This window comes from Macaca fascicularis, chromosome 15 (assembly GCF_037993035.2).
Source record: "Macaca fascicularis isolate 582-1 chromosome 15, T2T-MFA8v1.1".
In the NCBI taxonomy this organism is placed as follows: domain Eukaryota; kingdom Metazoa; phylum Chordata; class Mammalia; order Primates; family Cercopithecidae; genus Macaca; species Macaca fascicularis.
In genome coordinates this window covers 91939628-91958236 of record NC_088389.1, presented here as the reverse complement: position 1 = coordinate 91958236, position 18609 = coordinate 91939628, and the positions used below count along the sequence as shown (strand labels likewise).

The 18609-nt window shown below is 39.1% G+C and overlaps 1 protein-coding gene across 17 annotated transcripts in view; it reads left to right on the top strand.

Annotated features, from left to right (window-relative positions):
- Positions 1-18609, top strand: part of KDM4C (lysine demethylase 4C) — a 417412-nt gene that overhangs the window by 314661 nt on the left and 84142 nt on the right. For 2 of the 17 annotated variants that reach the window (XR_012424703.1, XM_065530578.2), the window contains one exon: positions 12225-12455. The exons of the other annotated variants lie outside the window; for them this stretch is intronic. Coding sequence is in view for 1 of the 2 variants with exons in the window: in XM_065530578.2 (XP_065386650.1) it covers positions 12225-12245 (21 nt within the window). In the remaining variant the exon portion in view is untranslated. Of the gene's footprint in view, positions 1-12224; positions 12456-18609 lie in introns of those variants that run through there. 17 annotated transcript variants of the gene reach the window in all.

Sequence of the window (18609 nt, the reverse complement as noted above, 5' to 3'; positions counted from 1 at the left end):
TGACTCCAAAGGCTCCGTACTGTTGAATTCTGTTTATATCAAATTCTGTAAAAACAAAACACACAAGGACAGAAAACGGGTTAGTGCTGTGCCTTATACATGGGTGGAGTGGCTGACTACAAAGGGGCACAAAGAATTTTTGTGTTGATGGCACTGTTGTATATCTTGATTGTGGTGGAGGTACACAACTGTATTCTTTTTTGGAAACTTACAGAAGTATATACACTAAAGGGTGAACTTTATGTTGTTTACATTGCACTTTGAAAATTAAATAAAAAACCCTATATATTTAAAGATTTCATTTACATTTGATGTACAATAATTATACATATGGGGTAAAATGTGATGTTTTGATACATGTATGCATTGCATAATGATCAATGAAACCATATTTTTAATGTTACTAGATTGACTGTGGAAATGACTGATACTAATGGTATATCAGTGACGTAGGGAGAAGGACAAAGTGGTGAAGAAAGGTAGTAGGAGAAGTAGTGAGAGGAAGGAATGTAGATGATTGGAGAAGGGGAAGTGTTTTGGGAGATGAGAGCTACAGTCCATCATGACAGCAACATTCTACCCCATGCTCAGTGTTTACTCTCCTCTGGACTCTGAGGGGTGGACTCTTCTTCTTAGGATGCTTTTGGCATAGATCTACCTCCATTTAGAATGTTCCGATGTAAGATAGCTATTTCGTAGCTAAAATCCTGTTGTCAGAATCATTAATTAGATATTACAGTTTCTATTGCTTTTTCATTGTGATAATTTTCTCATTACAGATTAAATGAGATATATGTGATGTTAGCACAATGGTTGGCACTGAGTAAGTTTCAATAATTTACTCATGAAGTAATGATGACAACTCTTATTTTATATGTTATATAGATAATAGTTGAAGAGCTGTGTAAATCCTGGACTCCTGACCCAACTCCCATGTTCTCTCCCACCAAGCTATACTCACCTTTGTGGTGGTAGCTTCCTAATATTCTCAGAGGCTGAAAACAAACATGGAGATGCAGAAATTAATTGTTTCTGGTATTTTCCAAGAAAACGATTACCTCAGTTCAGTTTTACTGCCTGTTTTTTGTTTGTTTTACTTTTCATTTCAGAGGACTTTAAATGTGTGCAGTGCAATAAAACTATATCTGCATTATTTCAGCCCTTGGGAGATACAGGCTGCAGGTGAATGGGAGAAGTATTCTTAAATTAAGTTTGAAAATATCCTCACATGGTGCCATTAGCCTTGCAGGGCCCGTCAAATTGTAGTTCACTCTTGCCTGGTGTCAGATCTGTTGGAAAGCTTTGACAAACAGTTGGTCTGTCAGAGACAGCTAAAAGCCTCAGAGAGGTGCAGAGAGACGCATACATCTATCATCTAATAAACTTCACTTGTGGCAGGTGTCTTGGAAGTCTAACTCACAGTGATGTGGGCACATGGGTTTTGTTAACCAGAAACAACATTTTAGCATTGACAGCTTTTAAAAAAGACAGTTCTAGACAGGAATTTGCTATCTAAAGAGCTGCAAACTAATCTTGCCTTCAAATAAAAAGATTTTAGTGCATCTTACTTTATAGAGAAAAAGGATGTCATTATTGAGCTTATTTCCTAACATCTGAATCTTTTAAGTGCTGAGCACATATTTTTTTTCTTTCTGAGTTGGAGTTTCGCTCTGTCACCCAGGCTGGAGTGCAGTGGCGTGATCTCTGCTCACTGCAGCCTCTGTCTCTTGGGTTCAAACAATTCTCCTGCCTCAGCTTCCCAGGTAGCTGGGATTACAGGCATGTCCCAACTTGTATGGCTAATTTTTGTGTATATTTTAGTACAGATGAGGTTTCACCATGTTGGCCGGGGTGATCTCGACCTCCTGACCTCAAATGATCCACCCACCTTGGCCTCCCAAAGTCCTGGGATTATGGGCATGAGCCACAGTGCCCAGCATTGCTGAGCAATTTTTATATAATGTATTCTTTAATCTCAATCAGAATGAAAACTTTTGTTTAGAAAGTCACATATAAATGATGTTTGACCACTTTATTTTTCAGCTTACAAGCAAGTTTTGATCAAATCCACATGACTGTCTTTATATTATAAAGGAATGCATATATTTTTGTAATTTTCCAGGCATCTTATTAAATTCAGATTTAGCAATTTGCCTATATACTATTGGCAGTTTTAATTACTTGCTAGTAACCCTAAAAGACTAGATCATTGAATTAGTTGTTTTGCTGAGCCTTTTGTGTCTGCTGTATAGGGCGTCACTAAGATAATGAGTGAGCCTAGCTAGCCATCCAGCATGGACATGCTGATACGTTTTTATTTCTGTATATCTGAATGCACATTTTACATGAAAAGGTATGTATTCTATTTGAATGCATCATGAATTTAGGAATTTACGAAGATCTCAGGATGTCTGACAAGATCTTCTGCAATACGGTGAATGGATAATTTTCATCCTTGAGAATGATAGACCCCTTAGTTTGTATATGAAGAGCAATAAACAGAGTCCCCTCTTTCTTGAGCAAAAGTAGGGATATGAAACTTTCTCCCCAATTGGACCCCAGCAGAAAGCATCCCAGCTGTGATGGTGGGTGTGATATGCAGTCAGCCAGACAATTCTGCTGTCAGGTGTTATGTCACCATCTCCCAGAACGGATCCCAGAGCATAATACCTCATTACGTGTAGTAAAATGACTGGTAATCCATTCTGTCTATGCCCAGTTAATGGTTTGCTTTTGGTTTTGTGTTTTGAAGTTCAACTGACCTGTTTCATCTTCTATGGTTTGTTTTGTCTCTGCCAAAATTCATGTTGAAATTTGATTCCAGTGTGGCAGTGTTGGGGGGTGCGACCTAGTGGAGATGTTTGAGTCTCTGGGGTACCTCCCTCGTGAATGGATGAATGCCCTTCTGTACGGGTTAAGCTGTCACTGAGGGAATAAGTTAGCTCCTGAGAGAGTGTGTTGTAAAAGAGAGTCTGGCTTCCTCGGTTTCTGTCTCGTACCCTCTCACCATGTGAGCTCTTTGCACTCCTACCCCACTTCTGCTTTCCACAGTGAGTTGAAGCCACCTGAGGCCCTCACCACGTGCAGATGCCCAATCTTGAACCTTCCAGCCAGCAGAATCTTGAGTCAAATAAACCTCTTTTCTTTATAAACTACCCAGTCTCAGGTATTCTGTTACAACAACACTACTTATCAGGAAGTACAAACTGGTGAAGAAAAGCGGGAGACTCCATCTCTTGGGCATACTCTTTAATCATCCTGAGGATTTTTTTTTTTCTTTTTTTGGGACAGAGTCTCTCCTGTCACCCAGGCTGGAGTGCAATGGTGTGATCCATTCTGAGGATTTTTGTTTGGGTGAAAATTTAAATCTTGGGTGTGATAAATTGTTAGTTTATTCTCAAAGTAAGTCAACCCTCCCTTTTCCTCGGTTGTAGAAAAGAACAGTAACAACACAGCTTATGGGATAGAACGAACATTTATGGCATGTGAGCCTTGCACTGAGTGCTATACCTGGTGCCATCATATGTGTTATCCTTGTGCTCCTCCACTCTTCTGTATATATTTGGTATTTCAGTCTCTTTGCCAGGCCCAGTTCTGGCCATCTTACTGTAATAAAATAACAACAAGAACAACAGGAGAAAAAAAACCCCAAAATCTTCTGCTTGTGATACTTTATGCTAAGCATAATTTCAAACCACTTTTACTGGAAACTTAGATGATTTTAAGGAAACATAAATGGTAAACAGTTTATTCAAGGAATACATATGGGAAGTGTCTGAGCTGGGATTAAATTAGTTTGTCTCATGCTAAAGCCGTTGCTATTTTCACTATAATTTATTAAAATCTAGCATATTGGACTTTTAAAATTTTTAGTACATTGTATTTTTCAGGGAAGGCTGGGAATGTAGACACAGCAACAATAACAACAACAACAATAATAACAATGAAGGCTTACTGTGAAAACCTCAGTTTATTAGGAAAGTTACATCCCCTCTACCACTGTTTCAGATGCTGTTTCTCATTCTCGATGGGAGCAGCCAGCATCATGTTTAGGATGGGGATAGAATAGCCTGAGCTCCTGATTAAGTCAAACCCTGGACTTTCCCTTTTGTACCTGTCATTTTCCTCTGGATCCTCACACCTTTGTGCTTAATTTTTTAAAATTTCATTTGTTGACTTCCTATGTGGGGTAAAATGCCTTCCTTTGATTAATGTACTCTCTATATCCTAGAGTTTCCCTTTCCCTTTGTGATTTAGTCCAACATGGCCTACTACAGCCTCAAAATTGTCATTGGACTCAAAAGCTTTCCAGGGTGCATCAGGTTAATGATCTGGATGCATCTTGAGGTTGTCTCCTGTAGCATGGAGGCATTATAATAGGAGTCTCAGAAGTTGCACCGTTTTTCTACGGCACATCACAGGCCTAGAGGCTTGAATCTAAGCGAAAACACTCTATATCTCTCAGCCTGAATCCTGCCTTCTTGCTGCACAACAAAGGAACTGAACATATTTTGAGTTTAGGTGAAAACTATCACTCATTCATCAAAGTTCTGTCTGAACTTTTGTCTATATGCTATTGAAAACAGATGTGGACACTGGGCTGACAGATGTTGAGAATGGACCTGTTGCTGAAGCTCATGTTATCACACATACTGTGGGAAGAGAGGTCATTGTCATTCAAGATGCAACACCTACAATATGGTGAATTAGAGATGCCATTTGCGTGGCTCTTGGATGAGTGCTTGTAGTTTGATTTGCATATTTACATTGCTTTGGACATATAGTTGTTGTCATCCTATGCCCCTCCCCTCAACCATGGCTGAAAAAAGTAAATATGAAATAGAGTAGCTTACTATTTAGCGTTTATCTGTAAGCTATACTAATGTTTTTGTGTTGAGTATTCTTTTTTCATTTTGGCAGCTCTGTACTAGGCCAGACATTGTCTAGTAATCTTCCAACAACTCTTTCATATTGGTATCTTTATTCCCACTTTATATTTTATGAAACTGGGGCTAAGAAGAGTTCAGTAATTTGAGCTCATACAGCCACTAAGTGACCGAACTGCTCAACTATTTTGCTGGCTGTACTGCCTCTGGAATATGGTGAAGTGGGAGGTCTGTGACTCCCAGGAACACCTTTAAGCTGCCTCATCAATCCTGAGTCTCATCATCATTGCCTGGACTTTACAGTGTAAGTCAGCCCATCAAGGCAACACAGTGCATGCACCACATTTTCAACTTGCTGACCAGTCACTCTACAGGGAGAGATGTCTATCTAATTTCTCTATATTTGTCAAATAGTGACATGTCTGAGCCATGGCAGGAAACACACGGTCACCCTCTTACCTTGAGTTTCTCAGGTGTTTTGGCTCTGGGATCAAAGACCTCCAGGTTCCACATGTGAGGATCTCCAAGCACAATGAAAGGAAAGTTGATCAACATGTCTGTTTAATTAATGTTTCCAATATTTCTTTAAAAATCAAGTTTTGATGAGAAAAAAACTAAAGATAAATTATATCCGAGTGTTCCCATTTATTTATTTATTTATTAATGCGTTGGGAGAAGACTCAAGAAATACAACATATTGTGGTTGTCTCTGGATGACAGGATATTGGGTGCTTTTAAAAAAAAAATTATACATGCTGTGGTGTAATTTGCATCTTTTCTGTAGGAACTTTTTTATAGCTTGTAAAATCAATGGGGAAAAAGTAAAATATTAAATCAGATAAAATGTTATTTAAACACCTTAGTTTTTTATATCACTTTGCCTAGTGACTGCAGTAGGAAGGACATGGACACAGCTTTTAGCAGATAAATTGTTCCTAGGTGTCCTTTTTTTTTTTTTTTTTTTTTTTTGTCTTCAACACAGAGCCTCTGGGTTTTCTTTTTTTCTTTCTTTAAAATGCTGTATACATTTTTCTTATTAATGTTCACAATTCCATATTCATGTTCTCCTTAATGGTTCTCTTCTGATATCTTTAGTATTAATTTTCAGAGAATCCTTGTTTTACTTGCTAGCCAAGCCCAAGGTCTGTATTTTATATGTTTTCCATTATTGTCTTGCATTTTAAAGATCCATAGTTTAATTAGCTTGAGTATAAATTACCTTCATCCTTTTCTAGAGGTCCCATATCCAAAACAATAACTTAAATACAAATATGCTGAAATTCCTATATTAGCAATGTTCTTAATATCCTGAAATCAATCTATACTTATCTGTTGGATGTAATTTACATGTACTCTGGAGGTGTCCAGGAGCAACCTCATGATTGGATGATTGACTGGGAGAATTCACAGGATATAGCATGTAGGTGTACTCACAGCTAAGATTTATTGCAGTGAAAGGATACAAAGCAAAATTTGCTCATACATCAGTGCTCAGGTTTTTTGCGAGGGCTGATCACATAGGCACCCTCTGCCTAGCATGTACCAAAATTTCAGACTCCCAGAAGAAAAGCAGGTTTACAGATTCAGCATAAACCATATTGTTGGTACATTTTTGCTACAATGAGCCGTTCTTATCATTGAATGGTGGGCAGCTTCCTGAAATTCAAGTTCCTGTATGTCTGCCAAGGGCCAGCCTTGGAAGCAGTACCTTCAAGGGATAACAGTTTCAGGCCTGCTGTATTAACTCTTCTATTCAACATGTAATAAAAAGCCAGAAATATTCTTTAGTGCCAAAGGCCACAATTAGTTTGTTGAAGTGAAGAACAGCCTGATTATATACATTCATCTCTACAAGAGTGAATTTGTTTTTTGTTTGTTTGTTTGTTTGTTTGTTTGTTTTGAGATGGAGTGTCACTGTGTTACCCAGGCTGGAATGTAGTGGCACAATCTTGGCTCACTATAACCTCCACCTCCCAGTTCAAGCAATTCTTCTGCTTCAACTTCCCAAGTAGCTAGTACTACAGGTGCACACCACTACTCCCAGCTAATAATTTATTTTTAGTGGAGACAGGATTTCGCCATGTTGGCCAGGCTGGTCTTGAACTCCTGGTTTCAAGTGATCTGCCTACCTTAGCCTCCCAAAGTGCTGGGATTAGAGGTGTGAGCCACTGCACCCAGCCTAAGAGTGACTTTGAACAAACTACCCCTTACCTCACTTTTCACTTCTGTAAATGGCACTTAGGCTCTGCATAATCGAATTCTGTGATTCTATGTGTTTTGTAATACTTCATATAACAGAGATTCCTAAACTGGGATCCATGTATTCCAGGGTTAAATGAAGACTTTCATAGAATTACAATGCACTGATATCTCTAACAGAATTAATTTTCAGGCCCTCAGCTTTTAACATGTACTCTTTCCCAAGCTTCATCTGCATGAGAGTGAACCTTGGAAGGGGCTGCTGGTTCTTCTTTCCCACAACTTCTTTTGCTTTACAGAATAAATGCATCACTCCCAGGTAAACACATAAAGGTACAGGCTTTGAGGGCAAGTCTCAAAAGAGCAAAGTAGAGATAGATTTGGTAATAAATACTGGAAAAAAAATAGCACTTCATCTAGGCCATGCATTTATTGCAGAATTTATGTACCTTATCCACTAGGTGTTCCCTCAAACCTATGGTGTCTTCTTGGTCCACAAATAGTCCACATTGCCCAGCCTCCCTTACTGGTAGGAGCACAGCCATAGGTATTGGAGCAGAAGTGAAATATATTACTCTCAGGTTTGGCTCCTAAATAACCTCCATGTGTTCTCCTCCTTACTGTTTTCTGGAGTGGAGTTGACCTTCAAAGAGACCTCGAGCCCAAATGTTCAGATCACAATACTTTGTCAACCTAGGCCCCTAAATGGCCATGGAGGAGAGCTACCCTACCCACTGAACTATTTGCCAGCCCAGTAGTGTTATTTGAGCAAGAAATGAGGTTCTGTTGTGTTTAAGCAATTGTATAGTTGGGACTATCTTTTATTCACTGTTGATTGTTTCTTTTAGAATTCAGAAGTGAAATGCTTGATATGGGAATGTGTATTAATACATTTATTTGAATTGAAAAATGAATTCAGACTTTTTCTGATAAAAAACAAGTCTGTTTTGGCAGATTGCTTTGATAATGAGGACTGCCTTTGTCTACTGGGTTTTATATGTGGGGCAGACTTTTTACATAAATTGGGCTGAATCTGCTGTCTCAAAGTTTTACAAAAAATATAATTTAAGTGCACATATAATTATATCCTGGAATTCGATGCTGGGAAATAATATCCTTTTGCATCTATTTCACCTTAAAGTTAAAAACAGTACAACCCTATAAATCTCAACTTTAACATTCAAGGAGCGGTATAGTCTTCCAAAATTCTTCTAGGGAATTGTAAGCAAAAACATTCACTGACCACTAGTATATAAGAGAGGGCTGTTAGCAAGTAGTTTAAATGAGTCTTCGTTGACCTGATTAATAAACAGGCCCTTAGTGATTCACTTGTGTAAATGAGCTAAATGTGTGGGCAAACCTAAGGCACATGACAGAGACTAATGCTACAGCTTGAACAACTTCTGCTATTGTAAGTCTTCCAAATTACCCTCTTAAAATATTTGTAGATTCACATCAGGCAGGTGAATGGAAAGGCTGAGTAACTGATCTTCCTGTAAGAAAAGTATGTGGAGGGGGATTACTTCACTTAATGTTGCCAGTAAACCTGAAGTTTTATTGTTCCATCTTCTTCCCTGAATCTCTTTTATGTGCCACGGAGACACGTAGATATGGGATGGACTTCGGGACCTGGGCCAAGTGTTTGTGGGAAAGAAATTGAAGAATAACTAGGTGCCTGAAGTGCTAAGGGAATTGCATTCTGACTGAATGCAATTTCCTAATTTTATGATTTGGCAAGGCTGGCGTGCACAGAGCTTTAAATAACTTTAGGGAAGTATTCCTACCGGTGCCCCATCCAGCATACCAAACTCACTGCAAGTGAGAAACAGCAGAGGGAAGCCTGTGCTGTTGTCCTGCAGGTGAATGAGTGAAAATCATCCGATCTCACAGGTAGTGCTGCCCCATTAACTGAAAGTGTCTCCAGTAGTGTGTTCCTGGCATTCCACTTTGAAGATGTTGGCAATCGTAAATGCCAGAATCACACCTGGCGTTTCTGTGGAAAAACATTAAACACCTCATGAGCCCAGAGCCTACAGGGATAATGGGGAAATCTGGAAGTACGATAATTACGCTGCGTGAGGAAATGTTCATGTTGATGGAAGGAATCCTTGGGATTTCCACTATTTACTAAGCATGTTTCTGAAGCCTTGGATATGAGTTCAGAGGGGCTAATAGTAGAAGGTAGACCAGGTGCTGGTACGGAAAGGCATGTATTACCTCTGAAATTCAAGGGACAGGATGAACATTATACATCTCTTGTGCTAGCTCCTTTAGAAATTGAATCAGAGCAGGAACCTAGAGAGCTAGTTGCCAGCTAACAGACTTTTTAGAAAGGTGTTTTGGTGGTCGATATCTAAATATCAGATGTCTTCCACTTAGCCTGGCCTTTGCCCCTGTGAAAGCATCATAGTGGCTCTAAGAACAAAGTCATCAAATAAATGCTTCTGAAACTACCTTCTCTAGAGATTCTGCCATGCCTCCAGGGCAAGGACTCTGACTTGTTTGTGTCACTACAGCCTCACATGGGGCCTGAGTTCATACTCAGGAAAGGCTTAAATTATGAATGAATCCTCCTGGAATGGGCATTAGAAGGTTTCTTTCCACCTTAGCCCACCAGAATGGTACAGAGAGACTCAGACCAAAAGGCCCATTAGGAATAATGTGTGTTCCACCTGAGTTTCATTTCAGAATCTTTAGCAAGTGGGATTCAGTGGAGTTACACGGAGAGCCCAAGCAGGCATTGTTACTAATACTATGACCAAGATAAGACACTAGGGGCAAAGGCACGCCGTTAAGAATGATACCACAAACCATCACTGGGTCTTCCAGAGCCTTTCGGTTTGGGTCCTCACCATGGCTGATGGTGGAAGGGATATGGCTTTTTCAGTAGCCATATGCAGATACAGAGCTCTGATTGCTTCCTGTCCGTGAGTCCCAGGGTGCCTTCGTGGGGCTGCGGGCAGTTCTTTTCCTGTGAGAGTCTTGCTTTTCTCCCTCGGCTGGCATTTGTCTGCTGACTTGACACTTCATCTCAAGCCTACTGCGTTGTCACGCTTGGCTCCAAATCCCACACTGCTTTAGAGCTGCTTCCTTGAGGGCAGGAAGATCTACAGGGAATAAACAATGAAGCAGGCAATTTTGTCAAGCATTTGCAGTAGCGAAACACAGAGCTGACAAAAGGGACTTATGCCTTTTGTTCAGTAGAATTAATGATCAAGTTGTATGCAAAAAAAAATTGTCAGATTTAGGAGAAATGATAAAATATAGTACCAAACATTAAGAACTTTTTCTTTGTTTACTATTGATATTAATAGCCATTGTTTATGGTTCAGTCTCCAGCAGGGATGGACCTGCAGTTTCTCTATTATCTATTTTTATGAAGTGCTTGCATTTTTAAAATTATTTATCAAATAAGTAAGAGTTCTCTGTGTTCGTAAGCCTGGATATACTCAACAGTTCAGGAACATTTTCCTCCCCATCCTGAGTCAGTATTTCAAGTCACACACATATACCCATCTACACATTGAGGTTGAGTATCCCTTATCCAAAATTCTTGGTACCAGAAGTGTTTCAGATTTTGGATTTTGTAATACTTGCGTTATATACTTAATGGTTGATTGTTCCTAATCTGTAAATCCAAGATCTGAAGTACTCCAATGGGCATTTCTTTTGTGTGTTTTGTTGGCATTCAGAAAGTTTCAAACTTTGGAACATTTTGAACTTTGGACTTTTGGATTAGATATATTCAGTGTGCATTGCTTAACAATGGGGATGCATTCTGAGAAGTGCATCAATAGGCAGTTTAGTCTGTGTGCAAACATAGAGTGTGCCTATGCAAACCTTGGTAGTATAGAGTACTACACACCAAGGCTATATGGTGTAGCCTATTGCTCCTAGGCTACAAACCTGTACCGCATGCTATTGTATTGAGTATGGCAGGCAGTTATAACACAATGCTAAGTGCTTGTATATCTAAACATAGAAAACATACAGTCAAAATTAGGTATTATAATCTTATGGGACCACCATGGGATGTGCCATTTGTCATTGACTGAAACGTTGTATGTAGCACATGACTGGTGTGTGTGTGTGTATGAGACAAGGCGATTGCATCGTGTAAACATTAAAATTGTTGGATAGATTATGTTCCTTCTCTATCATCACTTTCTTGGAAGGTAAGATAGAAGAGGTTCAGTCCTCTGTAACTCTATGAGAATTTGGTTTGAATTCAATAGGGATTTTTCATTTGGGCGAAGATTGTGTGAGTAAAAACATTATGTAGAGAGAGGACAAAAAAAGCTATGGAGAATTGTAGTGTGCAGTGGCAGAGTTACTCAAATTATCATCTTTGAATCCTTGTAATCAAATGCTGAGGGAAGTCAAGGCTCTGGGTAACCTAGTGTTTGCTGTCTTAGAACATTTTAGTGAAAATAAGGAATTTAATGGTGTTAGTTTCTTGCTTCCAACCGTGCTGGGGAGCTTAGGAAGAAAAGATCATGAGCCCTGGGCTTCTAACTTAACACAGATATTGATGACCTGTGCCACTACTCAGCTGAAGCTTTAGGAGCCACTACATGGTGCCACCATCTCTCTTTGTTTTCCCATTTGTGAGAATGGCATAGTTCATATAGGGGCTGCTCTCTCAGCCTGGGTCCTAGCTTAAACAAGACTTGGAGCAGAGCCACAACCAACATTCAACATGAACCACTGTGGTGTTAGAGATGATTTTTACTGGAACACGAATGATAGTTTGTTATGAAGTGTTTTTAGAAAATGCCCACATAGTGCCCTAGAATAGGGTCAATTATGTTAATAGGCCTTCTCCTTAATAACTTTCAAAGCATTGATTATGGCCTTGTATGGGTCTGCATGACTATTCATAAAGCTCCTATCATAAATGATTCCCAGTGCTACATTGTATATATTTTAAACAATCCGTCCATTTAGGAGCTGCATGATCTTAGTGTAGTTTTTGAACTGCTCTGTGGCTCAGTTTCTTCATCTGTAACACCGTAATAATACTATTGCCTACCTCAATGAATGGAATATGTAATACCTTCAAAGCAATATCTGACATGTAGTTTATTATCTTCGTTAAGTTTATCTACATATATTGAATGGGCACTCTCCATATTCCAGTTCCTGAGCAGTTCCTTATAAAGATGAAGAAGAACATACGGGTTCAACTGTTCTTGGACCTCATAGATCTATGAAGAGAAATACGTTAAACAAATGATTAGTTATGAAGAGGTGTTGTGCCATGAGAGTGCCCATCAGGGGGCCCGACCTAATTTGGAGGGTCAAGAATGGATGGCTCTGAAGGAATGACATTTAAGGACTAAAAGATCAGTAGGTGTGGCCAAGATGAAGGTAAGGTTGGGAGAACAGTTACCCGGGTAAAGGAAGGGTGTATTCAAGGACCCTGAGGTGGAAAGGTGCTTAGCACAGCAGAGTACTGAGAGAAGGCCAGAGGGGCAGGGCAGAGTGAAACCAGGAAGGGGCCTTGGAACCCTGTGGCAGAGGAGGAGCACACTGGCCTTTGAAGGGGCATATTTGGCTCAGGGCCATTGTTGTGTGGCAGTGAGCAAACACTTACCTTCTTCAGACCTCAGTTTCTTCATCTCTAAAATGATTTTTTTCAGTTGCAAAATCCCCATTCTAAGATTTTTCTTGCTTTCTCTTTTTCCTTGTTTCAAAGAGCCAGTGTGCTGTGCCAAAAGTTGTTTCTAATGAAATCTAATTGTTTAGAGAGAAGTAAGAGGAACAACAAAGAGGAGGAAAAACAGGCTTTTTTCAGGTCTGTTGGTTAACCTGACTTTTACACTGTAAAATACGAGGTCATGATGGCTGACCCTGGGACAGCTGCAGTCTAGGATGACATTTAATTTTGCTTGAGGATGGCATCATATTGAAACCTGTGAGAGGAAGGCTGGTGTTTTGGTTTATGTTTCCTTCCACTCTTTCACTACTCATAGGAGCAGGAGGGTTTTTTATATTTTCATTTTTTTTTTCTGTTGTTGTGTTTATCTTCTCCGACTGCATGGTGGGATAATCTGAGCATTTATAGAAAATGGAGCTCCCCACTGGGCCTATGCGTTGACCCCTCCTGAAGTGAATGGAGCAGGCAGTCTCAGAGGAACTTAGATATTCTTTCCCTTTTTCTTTCTTTTTTATTTTTCATTTAAAAAAAAAATTATTGGGGCAGGTACGGTGGCTCATGCCTATAATCCCAGCACTTTGGGAGGCTGAGGCAGGTGGATCACCTGAAATCAGAAGTTTGAGACCAGCCTGGCTAACATGGCAAAATCCCGCCTCTACTAAAAATGCAAAAAATCAGCTGGGCATGGTGGCAGGTGCCTGTAGCCCTAGCTACTCGGGAGGCTGAGGCAGGAGAATCGCTTGAACCCGGGAGGCGGAGGTTGCAGTGAGCTGAGATCACGCCACTGCATACTAGTCTGGGTGACAGAGTCAGACCCTGTCTCAAAAAAACCCAAAAACAATTATTTTTTTCCAGCATATTTGAATCCTAGAGCAAACAGGAATTTTTAAAAATATTATCTAAAATTGGTAGATATTTCTGTATTTTATAACTCCACTGGCCCTAATCATGAATTTCTGAGTTAGGCCAAACAGCATTTTTATTGTGTGTCCCCTTATATAGAGTGATTGCTGCAACACCAGCATCGGAATAGTTATTACCCTGTTGAGTAAATATGCCATCGGTCACAGACGCAAATAATCATCCACACTTTGTGCTGTGTTTCTCAGTGGGATCTTTTTTAGAAAGGTGAGGCTTGTGAGAAATGGGTGAGTCCACACTGGAATAGGCTTGCTTTAAGAGAGATGCCCACCCTCATTCTCAGTTCCAGTCTATCCGCTCCCCCTACCACACTGCCCTCAGGTAAGTGCTGTGCTGGGCACCACCCTGTTCAGCCTTTGATCCTGTCTGGATTGCCTTGAGTGTGTTCTCTGGCCTTTGATTTTCTCCTCAGATAATTGCTACGGAGTTACCAGCAGATGCCTGAGATCATGGACTATGCGTGCAGGATCATCTGGCCAGGGTCTTCCAGCTGATACACACACACACCCATGTACCCTTTATAAAGACAGTTACAAGGACAGTTCTTTTCTATATCCTAACTCCCAAACATACTTTTTCCTAAAGTTGATCTGCCTGAGAGCCGGCCTGCAGTCTGCAGGGTCTCCTGTCTCCTCTCCTTCACAGAGAGGGGCAGACAGTTGATCTTTCCGCCATCTATCTTTGATCGCGCATGTGTCTCTGAGCTCACTGTTGTACTCTGCCCTGTGGTAGAAGACCTCTGGCATGCCAAATGGGGAATTGATGCAAAATATTGGCTCTCGTAAAGCTGGAAAAGGGAATGAATGGAGTAGCTGGATAATAAGACTTTTTATTGCAACTTAGGTGGCTCCTTTTTTTTTTTTTTTTTCACTTTTGACGAAATTAAAGGAGTACCCAAGTGATGTCAGCTGATGATTACACAGTGATGGTTTCTGACCAGTGTGCATGTAGGCATATAACTCAGAAAGAGTTCACAAGAATTAAGAGACATTACTGCAACAAAACCCCTCAAATCCCATTTAGTTTTTAATGTGAAGGCTCTTTTTTTTTTTTTTTTGAAAAAAGAAAAATATAATTAAAATGACACAGAAACATGCCTTACTTCAGCAGTGTGTAACATACATTCATAAAATAATTTTTAAAAGCTTCACCCATCTGATTAAGAGATACATTTCCAAAAAAATTACTTTTTTCTTTAATAATTACCAGTATTATAGTACATGTGTAGCTTTGATCAGTTATAAACTGAAAATAAGTATAATAGCCAAACTAGAGGTTTTTTAAACTTAGAGTCTTGTCATAGGAAGTGTTTTTTAAAAATTAAACTTCAATTAATATGCATATTTTTGTTAAAGGGGATTATGGTACAGTGATAACTAAAAGAGTTTCAGGCATAAAATTATCTTACATTCAGATAAAATTCTGTAGGGAGTGGAATCGAAATAATATAAATTTAAAGGGAATAAGGAATGCTACAAAATGTTAAAGGAGAGCCTGTTCTTTTATTTGTTAAGTGGATGATGGAGTTATCAAATGACCATGGTATTTAGAGATATGTGTTTTATTTCTAAATGTCAATATTTAATCCACAAAATGTATAGCTTCTACAATTATTTAAACTTATGATGAGAAATTTTGTGCCCACTTAAAATTGTGTGAGAGGGCACATAGTTTTTCAAAATTCTATCTATTGCTAGTTTATGAAGAATGCTGATTTGTAATCCTACAGTGATTTCTAAATGTGGCTTTGCGCTAGAATTGCTTTGAGGTACTTGTCAAAAATACAGACTTCTGGGCTCCCATTTAGATTTATGAATCAGAATTTCTGGTGACAGGGTAGAGATGGACAGTATCTTTAGCAGGTTTCTCTGATTCCTAGTGATTTTGGTGCAACCAATCCTGAGACTAGTGTTTGGCTCCCCTGTATCCACTTGCTTCTTGCTCCAGGCCTGAAGCCCCTGCTTTGTCCGCCTGGGAAGGATTCTTGAAGTGGACAGGAGCCATGGGGCCAAGAGTACTTGTTGATGTGAACCCTAGAATGGGACCTAGAAGAAATGCTGTTTTGTTCATTCACATTTAAGGGAGCATCACATTCTCTCTTTAATCCAGCTCTTGTTGTCTTATCCTAAAATGTGGCATTTTTAAACTCTCGTTTAAGAACTTGCAGTTCTTTGTTACATTTTTCTTCACTGGTATTAGTATTGGCCCACGATCTGCTTAAGATTACTCAAAAACATTGATTTCAAAACTATTTGACTGCTAAAATTTGAGTCTGTTAAAATTCAGAAGCAGTCCATGATTTCTAGCCAGCTTTGTGGATCTTTTAATGATAAAATACTCCTTCAACATATGAGGTGTGGCTCTTATTAGATAATACACAATCGTCTGAAAGGTTGTCTTAATGGACTAAATTTGCTACACATTACAGGAAGTGCATTGTCTTTCTGTATTCCTTCTTTATGTGAGAGATTTGTCACCGTTTCCTGTGTCTCAACAAGATAAATGAACTAATTTAAAATATTTTCCATGCCTCATCTGTCCACTCCACAAGCTGTCAATGGGCTTGGATTGGAAGCTTGCATGCCAGCAGTCCTGAGCCAGGAGTACTGTTATTTTGGAAAAAAAGAAAAAGGAAAAAAAAAAAAAAGCCGTTTCCATAGCAGCTTGGAACTCCTTTGCAAGTGTGCTTTCACATTTTTGTAGAATCTGGTAAGAAAGCCGGTATTTTGTCCAGCTTTCTTAAAGCACATTTGCCTGACTTAAATGAAATCATTACTTTTTAAAAATTGAAGTGGTGGGGGAAAATTTTCAAGAATTGAGAAAAAAAATCGAGATGAGTTAAAAACCAAAACAGGAAGGAAAAAGAAAAATATTGGAGCTGCTAAAATTTGGAATTATAAAAACCAAAATTGGAAAGTGTCGTGTTTCCTAGGTAAATGTTTCTAATTTACCATGTTTTATTTTGTGTGTTGAATAGTGTAAAAAAAGCAAATTGTAGAATCTTCACAGGTTTATTATTATTATTATTTTTTGCGGTCACTTGAAGTCATCATATGTTCCTCCATAGCACATTTAAGGTCAAAATAATATACAGAGTGTCATAGTGGCACACAACTTTGAGGCATTTTCATCTTCTTTTGCAGCAGGATCAGGTTCTTCACAGTATTGACTTAGTGGTATTTGTAGGGAGGCAGAGCAAAGGAAATAATAAGTTGGAAAGCATTTTTACTGTTTCTGAGATAGTATAGACGGGTTCCTTTTGGATTTTCTGAATTTTTCTGCTTAATAATACATTTTAATGAGTCTTTGGGGGAAGTCATAACTTCACTTCACTGCTTATCGCTGCAGCCTGCTCACATGACACAATACTCTTGTGAGGTATAATATGAAAATTATCTCTGGTTAAAAGTGGGTTTTGGCTATTAGCCTAACACTGAGCAAATAACCTTTCCAGTCCAAGTTAAATGTTCCCATAAGCTCCTTAAAACCAAATTTTCCTTGTTAAAAAAAAGTCACTGCATATAATTCCCAAAGGGTGGGGTTATGGAAGCACTTTAAATTAGACTTAAAGAACAACAACAAAAAAGCAAAAAAAACAAAAACAAAAAAAACAAAAAACAAAACCTTGCCGTATTTTGCTGGCTGGGTCTTTCTTTTGCTCAGATTTGGTGGATGCTACTTTGCTAGATTTGGCATGAGAGGTCAGAGTTCTCATGAGGGATTTCAAATGGCCATCAGCTGGGTTCCATTCCTAAGCTTGAACTGTGGCTTAAAGCAGAATGCAGCTGCCTGCCTACCCATGCCAGTGCATCTTCCCTGGGGAACCACTGCAGAATCCCCCAAGCCTTATCTTTGTGCTTGATTGTGACCTTGTTGCTGTCCAATGCTTGAAACCCCCAGCCCTTCCAGCTCCCTCATTACACAGGACCAGGCTTTCTGTGGTTTCCTCAGTAGGTCAGCCTAAAGGTAGATGAAAATTTGATAGATGCACTTATAACCTCTTCAGAGCTTCCTGTTGGAACTTGACAAGCAGATTCTTTCTCCTAAATATTTTAACACGCAGCCTTTAAAATGACATTTACCTCTTCTAGGACCATTTTTGACAGTAGCTTGTAGAAGATTTATTTTTATTTTATTTGAAAACATCATTTGGGGTTTTGTAGAAAAAAATAAAATATTTATCTCCACAGCTTGTTATCAGCAGGGAAGATAGGCATTCTTGGAGGGATGGGAGATTTATTGGTAGAAAGATTCAAGAAGCTATTTTGTGATAAAGGATTTCTTTGCACTTTTTCCTCTAGTCAAGTAAATTGCTTGTGGGTTCTTGCTAAAAAAAAAAAATAATAATCCCTCTGGTGCTACTTTTAATTTGGTCAGGTTTAAAACGTTTTCAGAAGGGTTAAGCTTCCTTTGCATTAGTGCCTGGTGTGGTCAAATGAAGGAATGACTTTGGAATGGACTGCTTGTGTTTATAATTGACCTCCCCATAGAAGGTTCAGAACTGCAGAATAGTCAAAACCATAATACTATTTCTACATGTCTATTAGATATGTGGTGTCTCCTCCTTCCCTCAACAGGTCAACAGGTATAGTTTTCTAGGCATGTTGATCTGTGACTCACATTGTAAGAATATATGTTGCCTGTGATTTGTCCAGTGTGTCCAGCCGTCACTTTCAAAAATACGTACACACCAGAATATCAATCCATTGTTACAATTCTCATATGTGACTACTGAGAACTGTACTTTTCTTGCAAGGGGAAGAATGAATTGAACATCCTATTCATGTCCATTATGTAAGTTTGCAAGTGAAACTATTAATACTGGTGGAGCATGGAAGCATTTTATGGGCAGGTGGGCCATGTTGTGAAAACACCATTATAAAGCCTAAAATTTGAGGAAAAACCCCCAAAACCTCCATTGCTTGGGGGCTCTATTTTTAATCT